Here is a 12,973-nt window from a genome sequence, read left to right on the forward strand (position 1 = left end):
TAGAAAAACATACTAGCATTTTATACTTCTGAATGCTTAACCACATTACATCAACCACATTCATTTAAACTTTAAATAAATGCTTACTGAAAGAGAGAAACCTGAATACCTGCCAAGCTATTCAGGTCTTCTGACTACTTGCCTGCTTCAGCTATTATGAAATGTTCACGAAGTACTGGCAAACTAGTCACAGGACACATTCTGACTCAAACTTCTCAGGGCTTAGAGAAAAAAGTCCCTCTCCTATTAAAAAAAAGGCACCTTCTTAACCATGAACACAGGCCAAAACCACCGCATAAAATATTTTAAAAGTACACTGGTGGCTGGTTTTAACCCTTTCTTGCTTCTCTTCCCCTATGGTAGCTGGTCATCCATCTGCTACACAAGAATGAGAACATTCCACTAAGCTCAAAGTGGATCTTGTTCCTAGGCAAATCAAAAAAGAAAAAGTTAAAGTGGACAACAAAAGTTCCAAAAGAAGCTACAGCACTCAAACAACTGTAAAATGAGGAAAGGTATGTGGTTATATACAAGACTATAAGAAAATATTTCAGGGAAAAATTAAGAGAAAACATTTCTAACAAAGGAAAATCTAGTGTTGCAATAAAATTGTTAAATCACAGACAAAAATTACAGACAAATATAAATATCTAATCAGATCTCCCTTATTCTTGAGAAAGTACTTCAGACTATTAAGTCCAAATATCCTTTACTCATGTATGTTCTCAGCTTTCTTTGTGGATTCCAAGGGAGTAAGAGAAGAAAATGCAGAATAAGGAATCTAAGTCAACCTTACAAGAAGCAGACTGAACTAAGCCCTGTGAGTTAAGAGTCATCCTTCCTTTCTACATACTGTAAAAGGATGACTTTTCCTAGGTTGTACAGGATTTTATAAAGTACATAGACATATGAAATTAAGTTCTGGCATTGCTCCAGTTTCCTTAGACTACAAAAACTTATAAAATGTAATTCTATTTTGCTGAGTTTCTAGAATATACTCAGTAATGTGTTAAACAAAATTATACTACTCAATACATAATGTTTTAAAAATTCTTTATTTTAAGAATAGCTCACTGTGCATATGAAGCTACCACATATTCCACAAAACTGTATTATCAGCTCAAACTGTGAGATTCAACTATATTAAAAGATTTATTAAGTGTTCAGCAACTGTTTAAAGATATCAGATTAGGAATAGAATGATTTTAAAAGATATAAAAATATCTTTGTTTTCAGACTTCTGACAAGTTTAGATGACATTTAAAAGGGAAGTAGTATCTTGGCAGTCATGCCAACTTATCTTCACTATTTACACAGGATCTAACTTCAAAAACATCAGCTGTGCCAGATCTTTTCCATAATGTGCATCTGTCCACACCAACTGAATTAGAGACCACCAACTTGTCTCATATACCACATCAAAATACAGGCCAGCTTAACAGTTCAGTGCATGATTTACAAATACAAAATATGTATTATTTTCCCAAAACACAGAAGTTTTATTCCACTTTTAAAAGTAATTTAAAAAATATTAAGACATTTATAAATAAACTGAAGCCAAGATATTTAATAAAATAGTTTGTACAGCAGTTGTTTTGAAAGCCAAGATTTTGTCTAGCTAGTAAATCTGCTTTGAACTGCACAATCTATAATGGATTTAGTGAAACCTTCATTTTTATTATGGTTCTCCTTTAAAAGTTTCACACTTCTAATAATAAATTACTTCATCAAAAGTCTTAAATGACAAGTGACACACATTTTAAAATTATGCATGAAGTGTATGCAAATATACACTGTAAGATTCTTAATTTTTTTTTTTAAAGAGACAGCAAGATACTCAGAGTCAGGAGATAGACATCAATAAAACTAAATACTTCCACAAGCGCAAAAGCTGGCTCACAGGATCTCACGTTAGCAAGAACACACAGAAAAACATGCTTTGAAATTCCAATGGTCTGTTTTCTAGCCTCTGCTTTTCTTTAAAATAACCTGCAAAAAGAAAAAAGTATATTCATCACTGCTTTTATCACTATAATCCAGGCAGCAATAAGAGCTCCAAAAACACTAGGCTACTCAGACCAAAGATTCACCTAACCAAACAATCTGTTTCCAAGAGTAGAGTCACCAAGGGTAAAAGTCTAGGGAAAAGGTTAGAAATAAAGCAAAAGCATACAGAAAAATGCCATATCAGAAAGTATTTTTTTTTAAATAAGAACATTCATAACCAAGAATTCTGTAAAATAAAAGGCTTATTTCAAAAATGAATGCTGAGAAATGTTAATAGCGCTCTCAAGCCCTCAGCAAATTCCTTGAAGCTCTTACCCCGCTAGTCCTAGATAAAAAGAAAAAATAAGATTTGCAATTATACAGCTACTAAGCTCATTTTTTGTTTGTAATGCCTTATTTCTTTCTCTATCAAGAGTGCCCAGACCCTTGGAAGGACATTTTTTGGTTTGGAGTTTAAGTTGAAAAATGAACTTCAAAGCCCAAGTGGGACCATTTAAGTGTTAACATTATTAAAATACAGGCAGTTTTTCCTTTCTTCTCATCTAAAAAAAAAAAATAAATGGAGCACAAAAATGTTCAAATAATGTTAAGATTGCAGTTAAAAAGAAATTACAAATGCATAAGATTCCAACTGCAACATTCACTTGGCTACCCTACACATCCTGTATATATTTCTGTTACTATAGTAATAGAAAGTATCAAACTAAATATTTCACCAGAGGAAAAAAAAAACAAAACACTGAAGATAAACAGAAGCCACAGGACCCAAATACCATATACCACTGAGTTTTGTTCTTCCAATTTGCCCAGCAGTAGTAGGTGGTTCAACAAATAACAAAGAGACAGAGTTCCTTCTGAAACCTAGGTAAAGCAGCTATATTCTAGCGAGGGAAATGAGCTACATAATACAAAAGGATTTCAGTCACACTTTGACACTACTCCAATTCTTTCTAGAGAGAGAAAGCTGCATAACACCTTCCTCCTTCCCTTCTTCTGCAGGTATGCAAAACTTACCATGCTCTGTAATGCAGAGGATTCCTCCTCCACAGATATTCATGCAATTTTTGTTATGCTGAACTACCCACAAAGGGATCCACAGTTTAATCCTCACTTAGTTCTTCCCTTCCCGAACACAACATCAGACAAAGTATTTGTTCAAGTAGTACTCACGCAATGCTGCAAGAATCCACTTCAAACATTTTTCAGACTAAGCAGGTAAGAAGGGAACATATAAGAAAGATATCTGAACCTCTTTGAACTATTTCTCACTTGTTCCATAAAGCTTCATTTATATTACTGAAGTTAAGACAGCATGCTTCCTTGATATAGTATCATCTGAAGTAACGATCCTCCAACTTTGAAATTTGCTTTTGTTCCCTGGGCTTTCAGCCCATGGATGCTTGCTGGTAGACTACTGTGTAAACTCTCCCACATACTGAAACTATGAATTTAAACATGGAATAATCAAGAAGAATAAAGCTATATGTAACAGAGCAAGGAGAGCTAATTTGATGTCTTGGTAACAGCGAATTATGCCAATGATGGATTAAAGAACAATATGCTTCTGCAGGTTTTGCATTATAAATAAAAACGTATCAACACTAACACAGAAAACTTTTATATATGTTATCATAATACATTTGACATTAAATAAAAAAAGAAAAATACTAGAAATGCTTTATTACCTTTGCTGCAGCTATAGTGTGCTCAGGTTTAATTATTTTACTTTTGTTTTCAAAAGCATTTGTCCTGGCTTCTTCTGCTAGCCGATGGAGAAACAGTAAGAAGCTCAAATGTACCTTAAAAAGAGGGAAGGGGAAAAAAAAAAAATCAAGAAGGATTCAAACTGTTTAAGCAGTTTGGTTTTTTTAGGGGTTCATTGTTTGAGACAGAGGATTCACATATTAGACTGCTTCCAAATTCCAGAAAGGTGTTCTCAGGAAAACAAAACATCATTCAGTTCAAGTCTTACTAAATTCCCATGACATTCCTTACTGCAAGACTCCTGTAAATATAGTTTAAATTTAGTATACTTAAATCATAAAAGTGCTCCAGAAATGATCATACAAACAACTGATCTAACAGAAATCAAATCCGATTTTTATTACCCGTTTTTGATAATAAAATATAAACATAAATATCAGAGCATAAGAAGGAGCCTTTTTGCTTACTAGTAAATACAGTCAGCTTTCGGTGACTGCAACAGCCAGACTTTTAATGAACAGCAAATTCACCCCTGCCTTATCACCAAATGGACTACAGACAAGTTCAAGGACTTCTGCCCCTTTTCAGTGCAAAGGAGCATTGACATTAATTTCTTCAGAACAAGAAATTCTCTGCTGTCAGGAGGTTACATCCATTTTTTCCCAGCTCATCACTTAACCTTTTTACATGAAAAGAACTAGTAGGGCAGTATTCCACTCAATACAGAATGCTGCCCTGCTAGTACAGAAGCAGCAAAAATTTCAGCAGGCAAGGAACTGCTCCAACTTGGACTAAAAACTGCCAGCCAAAAGCACCCCTGTGTAATAAGGGACCTATAACACAAACATCTAACTTTATACAGACGTTATGTGAACTATTTTAATAGTCCAACCTGAAAATTGGTAATTGCACCTTTTGTAAATTAAAGTTTCAAACAATATTAACTTTGCTATGTAAAGTGTACAAAAATACTTTTTCAGTTCAGATCTCTGAAAAATATTACTGAAATACATGAAAGTTTTATTTAGGTGATTTACTTATTCCACTATGCCTGATCTGCAAAGCCTAGAAAGATACAGAGAAAGTTACAAGTTAAGAGTCTATAGGAAATACTTTGGCAGTGGGTTTGCAGCACAAAGAATCAGTTAAAGGACAGGCATTTCAGTGTCCACATGACAAGCAATTTCGGGTCTTTTTTTAATCTCCTGAACTAAATAAAGCCAGCATGCAATAGATAAATTTACATAATATTTGGCATCATTTGGAAGCATCTACTACACAAAAAGCAGATGTTCTTGCAGATTTATTTAGCAAAACATCAAAGCCATTTTTAAACTAGTCTTTAGTTACACAGAAATAATCTCCGACGGAATCAAGCAGTGGCACTAAAAGAGTGTTCAACATTAGAACTCTCATTATTAGACTTATCAACATGGAGGTTAGATTTCTGGAAACAACCTGGGGGAGAAGAGAGAGGCGGAACAAAAGCTTCCATACTTGCAAGTCTTCCTGCTGAGATACCTAAAGGGAAAAGTATTAATTTTAAAACTGCCTTTAAAACTGCATCTTCTCTCAGAATTACTGTACCTTTATTTTCCTATTTTCAGAGCGAATTGCTGCATGTGGAGAAGCTTCCCCTGAACTCTACAGATTTAAACAGTCACATAACTAAAATCAGAACATTCCACAGGAGAACACATGTTAATAAATATTCCAGATTATTCAAGGCAATTGAGAAAGGCTAATGAAATGCAGAATGACTGAATACCATGAACGGGACAGTTACTGACAAATACCTAAAGCGATACCACATTTCTTTAAAGACACCGCTTTACTACATATTAGATTATTGTCCCTCTGCATAAAATGTAAAACCAGTTTTGAACTACTCATGAAAACCACCTTACACAACAGAATGCCTATTTAAAAGAAAGGTTGTGAAGTTTTAAGAACGTATTGAAAGAATCACAATGCTGCTTGTGGAGTGACTTCCACACACCTGTTCAAAGAAATAATGAATAGTAGGGACAAGCTCCGTAATTTTGTTTTGCTGCCATAACTTCAGAACAATTCTTTAGACTGACATTTTGCCTTCACTGTACAGTTATTCATCATTCTATGCCAATAACGATGAAAAAAGGGGTCATTCAATGCAATACTTTAAGCTTTTTCTGCAGTGTAAATACAAACCTGCCCTTCTAGCATAAAACAAGCAGCTGAGTTCCTGCTTTTCTTCTATAACTTCAAGCTAGAACAAAATTCACAGCTTTTTCTTCACAGACCATTGAGGGGGGTAATATCTGAACTTCAGTACTAAAATCTTTACCTCTTATTTTCAAAAAGGTAAGTAATTGAGTTCTAAGAGCACTGGAAAAGCCTTAAACACTATTCCTGTCTCTTCACTCAAAGATATTATCACACTCCTTCAAAAAAGCTTCTTGAGAAAGTGATGAAGTTTCTTAGCCACACTGTACACAGAGAAAGATGTTACTGCTTAGGAAATGGGTTCTGACAAAGGTTCAAATTCCAAAAAGACACTTGATCAAAAGAATCTGACAAGTGAAGAAGAAACTCCCTTCTGGAGTCTTTCAGGAGTCTTACATCTTTCAAACTTGTTAGTAACAATCATGTAAGATGACATTGGTTTTTGAGGAACAATAATCGCTGAAGGTCAGGAAAACAATTGTATTATTTCATGAATCAGGTAGGCAGACCTCCTCACTGGACTGGCCAAGTACCACAGTAGATTCAAACATAAAGCATGGATCATTCAGGAAGATAGCCCAGGAACTGAACTAGCCAGCTGCCCTATTTCTCTGCAGAAGACACAAGCACTCTGCTCAAAATGTATATGGTTTCATCTTAAGACAGCTACTATATACATTTCTAAAGTATGCAATCTAATCCCTCTTGAAAGGTTTGTAGGGAATAACAGACACTAAAAAACATACTCTCGAAACTTGTTACTTGTCTAACTACGGGAATAAACCCACCGCCCCCTCCCCCCCCTTTTTTTTTTTTTGAATAAAGCAAAACTCCAGCTGTGTTGATTATTTATTCATAGAAATAAAGACCTAAAGAGCTGTTAGCCACATGCCTAGTTGAAGAACATCATGGATCACCACCCCTGGACATTCCTGTTTAAAGGTAAACTAAAAAAGCCAAGCCTCCTAAGGTTAAACGCCATTTAATTTGACATCACCAGAAGAGATAATCTAAGCTTCCACCACAATACTAAAATTCATTCTCATCCTTTGTGTTGGAATGAGTATTTGCAGAGCCATGTTTTAAACTAGATCAGATTACTGTTGTTCATTAGTTTCAGTCAATTCAGTTCACTGATTATCTTTGCAGCCCACATAACACTAGTGCCAGGATGAAGAAGAGATGGGAACCAATAGCCAAGATTAGGAGGGATGTCCCACTTACCCCTTTTCAGACAGCTACACTACCTTGAAGCCAAATTAACATGACCACAGGAACACAGACCAACTGTTTTTAATGACTACAAAAAATGTTATTAGTGATTGTGTAAGTCTGATTAGTTGACTACTGCATTCCACCGCGTAAGCTCTGAGTCTGAGCATGAGTAGCATAAAGTCCATAAAGTACTCCAAAGATAGCAAAAGCAGTAGGAAGACATCATATTTTTATTAGACCAAAAAGAAAAATATGTACTGTTTACATTCAAATGTAAATCCTCTCGTGTAATTACCATATTCATTGATATTAATGTCATTTTTAAAAAAGTGTTGTATATTTACATTTAGGTTCATATATCCAGATATCAACCTTCAAGATGCTTCAAGACACAACTTTTCCACACATACAAAACACAGACTTACAATTCAAGTCAGGGACTACACTAGTATACAGTATGCATTAATGCTCCAAGAATCACACACATTTGAAAACAGGAGGGCATGACAGTCAAGCAAGTTAAGCCTATTAAGTCACTTCAAAAAAAAAATTTTTTTATGCACATTTTTTCAATATGGCAGCTACCACAAGCTCTCTTGAGGTCAGGTTTCCTCGTTGTAGTAATTTCTCAGTGAGACAAACCCTGCCTGTGCCACAAATCCCTTACTGCAAGCCAGAAGGAATCCAGCTTTGTTGGCCGCAGCTTTCTGAGACATGTTCGATATGGCTGTTATCCCTACACCTTTATGGCGGGTGCTTTTAAACCACAAACAGGATCCCAACGCCTTATTCTCCTCAGTAGATTACTAACAAAACCTGTCCTTCCTTAGTTTTGAACAGAGACTACTTTGATGACCTTCTACAAAAATACAATCATTCAAGATGTTTTAACAGCTCAGCAACTCATTAATCACAATTCAGTTGATTGATATCTGTATACCTGAATTGCTCTACATAAACAAGAAACACCTGCACATTGCAGCCACATAACCCAAATTCCTACTTCTCAGTCTACATCAAACTCTTTGAACAGCTGTGCATACATGTAGTGACACAGTATTTATGCATCAGCCTGTCCCCAAACTCACTGATAGAAACCTGCAATACAGTAGCCACCAGCAAAGCATAAAGCTGCAAACACTACTTATTAGTATTTTATTAGCTAACCAATCGTCTGTCGCCCCACAAACTTTGCCTCCCTTCTGCCTGTAGGTCACTGTAGGAACGCCATTAGTAGCAACTTGACATTCCACTGCACCCAGCAACTCCACAGCGCTCCAGTGCGCACAATCCATGGGCCCACGTCTTTCAAGCGACGGAACACAGAGACTAAACGCCCCTCTTCAGGGCCACCTGCCCCCAGGCAACCAGAATAGCTGCAGCTGCCCGTCATAGCCAAAAGCACAACTGGTCCCGGGCCTGCGCTACGACCCCAGGCTCCCCAGGGGAGCCCTCCTGGAGCCGGAGGACCCAGCCCTTGAGCTCCCCGCGCTGCTCGAGCGGCTGGGGACCGCGGCCGGCTACTTGGAGCAGTCGCTGCCCCCCGGCCTGTGCCCAGAGAAGGCAAGCCGAAGGCGGCCGGGGCGGAGCGGCCCGCCCCCTCCTCCAGGCCGCTCACCGGGCGCCCGCCCCTCTCCTTCCTCACCAGCAGGTCGGCGTTAGCCGCCAGGCGTAACTGAGGCTTGTGCTTCTTGATTATTTTCCGCAAAGTGCTGCGGGGCGCCACGCGCTTCATCCTCCTCCTCCTGATCCTGACGCTGAGGCCGCCGCTGCCACCAAGAACAGGCCCCACGGCTCGCGCCCAACCGCTCTCCGACGTTCGAATCCACCGCCCTGGCGCAGGCGCAGCCCCGCCGTGACGCACTTCCCAACGGCCGCGCGCGGCACTGCCCATCCGGGAGCGCGGAGGCCTCCAGGAGGGGAGCCCATCCGCCCGCCCCGCCCCTCCCCGCCCCGCCCGCCTCGGAGCGGCGCTGCAGCGTTTCCCTGGAAACCGCATGAAATCGTAGTAATTCGGGGAGAGCCGGACGGCGCCTCTGCCCCGCGCGGCCGAGCCGCTGCGGAGGAAAGCTGAGAGGGAGGGAGCCGCCATCCCACCTGCGTTTGCGGCTCTACCCCCCACCCCCCCACACCCCGTGCCCTTCCCCGGGCACCGGCGGCAGCGGTGGCGGCCGGGGGCGCTCCCCAGAGCCCCTCGGGCGTGCCGGGCCTGGCCTTCGCCCTCAGCCGCCGCCGCAGGCCGCCGCGTCCCAGCTGCAGAGGTTGCCGGCTCAAAAGTAGGCGCGCCGCGGCGGTTGGGTGCGCGGGGCGAGCAGAGCTGTGCGCTTGAACGCCTGCCAGGCGGACACCGCCACGGGGCGTCCCCTCGCAAGCCCTCCGTGTCAAACCGCTGCCCTTGTACGCAGGCTGAAACTGGTGTAGCTCTGGCTAACCTCCACCCAGGCCTTCTTTAATCGAGAAGGAAAACGGACGTGGCAGTTCCCTGGCTGCCCTTACCTGGCCTTCGAGCTTGGCCGCTGCCGTGTGCGGAGGTTTCCCAAAACGGAGGGAACGTGGCACCCGTCAGGGCACGGTGCTGCCTGAACGAGCCTCAGGCCGAGACCTGTGGATTTTAAGTTGGCAATTGTCTCCCAAGCGCGATAGAATTTATTTGCTGCAGAAGTGGAGGGAGTTGTACACCGCACTTGTCTCCTTCATGGCCTTGTGTGACCCTGCTGGAGGTGTGACACCAAATGGCCTAGTCTGTGTGGACTGCAGGACCGGGAGCCTAATTAGCGCTGTAAACCTATACCAAAATGAGCCTAGAGTGATAGTTACATTCCACACATAAATCCGGATACAATACTGCATTAGCACAACTATGGCACTGACTTAATTGTACACAGAAACACTGTTCTGAAATCGGCCACCACTTTAAAGTGTCATCCTTCCTCTCGCATCTGTCCCTACACTTCTCTTTTGGCTGACGGATGCTGCTGACTGAAATACAGGTTTCCCCACAGAGGGGCCCCTGTAGCTTGGCATTCTCAGTGTATTTGGACTGTGTGTACTTAGTTGGAGAAGGGGTCAGGATTTCATACTGAGGTATGGAGTTTTTCAGCATATTTATTAGTTTTTTGTTTTCTTTGGCCTATGGGATGTTTGCAAATTTAAAAGTTAAATCAATAAGATAAATATATTGTCTTAATATATTCAAAATTATCCACACCCAGATATGAATCAGTTTTATTGAAGTATGTTCTTAAATCTGTATGATTTGGTATTTTAGTTAATTTTGCGATATGCACAAAATGTAGTCCAAATAGAAGTATGATATCTGACAGCAGGAGAGAATTTAAGATTTGCCAGTTTTTCATACTCTGTCAGGTATTTGAAAATCATGCTTTGTTCTTTCAGCTTCGACTGTCACTTGCCATTAATCATCAACAGCGATGCAGATCTTAAAATCAGGGCCTTAACATTTTTTCTGTGAATGGGTAAGCACACTAAAACACAGGGGTTTTTTCTGCAGTTTGATAATAATCACAGTTAACGGCTCAGCAGCACTGCTAGAAGTAAACATTTGGTTTTTTAGTTAACGGCAATGATCAGGAACTTCATAGGGTCATATTCTGTAATGTTCATAATACACACATAGAAACTGCATTGGGATCAACAACAATTCAGCATGTCAACAGATTCAAATCTACAGCTGGGAGAAATCAGTAGCTCTACCGGACCTTGCTTGAGCTGAGAATTGGGCCTTGTAATTTCACACTGTCTGTGGGAAACTGGTATGGGCAAGCATTTTACAAACTGTATGAGTTGCGAAAGTACTTCCACTATAGGTCTAAAACTATTAGAATACATCACACAAATTTGAAACTGTGCAGTGATCTACATAAAATGACAGATACTGAGACTCAAGACTAGGAATTGTATCTTTAGTCGTGTGCTTGCTATATAGACAATGAATAATAAAATCTACTATTCAGTCTAATACTATTAGACTTTTGTTGGTTCTGATAGTTTTATATCTCTAGTGGACTATTCTTTGGTTTTAGCCACAGAAAATAATTATAAAGTGCTGTCTCAAATCTAGTTATTTACCAGATTTCCTTTTTTTTCATGTTTTGAAAAATTTATGACATTAGTTACTGCAAGCAATGGGTAACAGAGATCCAATGTAAAAATGTTAAATTGTAGGTTCTGATTTACTGAACAAACATGAACTTCGGTAGTTAAAATTTCTCCTTGAATATATATTTTAATCTCTTTATCAGTAAATATTTCTGTAAATATTATTTTTAATAGTTTAATTTTAATACAGGAATATTGTAGAACAAGAAAAAATTATACTGCTGTACATTATGCATTGCAATGGACAAAAATGGTAAGTTAACTAAATTATTAAATTTCATAAAAATCACAGCTGCTTAAATGATTTCAGTTGTATTAGCACATGGATTAATGATTACATTACAGGGAATCACAGAAAACTGCAAAATCAGAAATATAATGTGAGTTTGAACATGACTTTTCCTTTTCTGTCTTTCCGATAGAATCCGTAATGTTCTGTATAATGCCATTATGGAATATAATCTAAATAGCTAAAAGAATGCTGCAAAATGTATTGAAAATGAATTCTTAAAAGTTGAAATTGTTAATTTTGCCATGCTCATGGAGCTTTATAAAAAAAGTGATTCTATGCCTTATAGGCAGTTTTTCATGTTTTGCTTGTTCAAAAGCTGCAGCAGTTTTGCATCCATTTTCTACAAGCAGTTACCTTATTTTCAAACAGTATTTCAAGAATTTTATATTTTTTGCTTTTTAACTATTGCAGTTTTTAAGCATTTAGTAGTTCATTTTGTGAACTGGATGTGTTTTGTGACTTCAGCTGCAGCACAGCATCTTCCCAGTTTGCCAGCAATACTGAACTGTGTTTTAGAACTAAATACATCATCTGGTACCGATGATAAAAGCCAGGAAAATTCGGCAATTAAAATGTCACCATCCAGGTCTGCCTTCAAGAAAACAAACAACCTTTGCAGTGTTTTTGAGTAAAGGCAATTTCAGTGACATTATTTTGTCACTTTTGCTTCCAAATTATGTGGGTTTCTTGAAAACAGTTCCATACATTTCAGTGGCTAAAAAGAGGCCAAGCTTGGGGCCATCACTGCTGAACTGCAAACCAGTAAACATTTTGTTCTCCATTTCTGTAAGGAAAGAGATGAATTTAAAGACTAATTTTATCCACTCCTCTAATACACTGTAAATTGAAACAAGGGTAATATTGGGGAATTAATTTGAAAAGCAGTATTTCCTTTCTGACCTGAAGCTTCTATAAGCCCATCTTAACTTGTTAAATTGTCTCTCCCAGCCTGTCCTTTGTAACTATTAATTATTTTGGTTTTGGATTTTGACATTATCTTCAGTCAGACTCTTCATCAGCTCTTCATCAATTCATAATTTTAGAGTCAACCTTCCCAAAGAACGCTGAAGAATTCCATTTTAAATGTGTGATACCTTGAAATTAATAATCACATTTTATAGATTCTTGTTAAGCCAAAGGTCCCTCGGTTTCTTCTCTAGTCAGGTAGAGACTGTTAAATACTTTCTGGTGCTAGTCCAGCTTCCGTGGTTGATGAAAGACTCTGAAACTTATCCTGGATATGAATGTCAAGCCTAAAATCTTTTGATGTTTTCGTCAGTGATGAAAAGATATCTCTAAAACAGAACATAACAATTCAGCAAAAGTAAACTCTTCTATAATGTAGCTGATAGGCTTGATCATAGTGGTTGGAGTACATAGACTGACTCTCCTGTTACATATGTATATTCTTTCTCTTGTATGTAGGATAAT

At 38.9% G+C, this 12,973-nt stretch overlaps 1 protein-coding gene across 1 annotated transcript; it reads right to left on the reverse strand.

The window, feature by feature from the left end:
* Positions 1-1,036: 1,036 nt before the first annotated feature.
* On the reverse strand, positions 1,037-8,994 carry CENPW (centromere protein W). Its single transcript, XM_074820733.1, has 3 exons — positions 8,777-8,994; positions 3,693-3,806; positions 1,037-1,989 (listed from the first exon to the last, which is right to left on the reverse strand). The coding sequence occupies exons 1-3, from the start codon at positions 8,864-8,866 to the stop codon at positions 1,963-1,965; spliced, it is 231 nt and encodes a 76-aa protein (XP_074676834.1). The 5' UTR covers positions 8,867-8,994; the 3' UTR covers positions 1,037-1,962.
* Positions 8,995-12,973: the final 3,979 nt, after the last annotated feature.

Source organism: Strix aluco, chromosome 3, assembly GCF_031877795.1.
Source record: "Strix aluco isolate bStrAlu1 chromosome 3, bStrAlu1.hap1, whole genome shotgun sequence".
In the NCBI taxonomy this organism is placed as follows: Eukaryota; Metazoa; Chordata; class Aves; order Strigiformes; family Strigidae; genus Strix; species Strix aluco.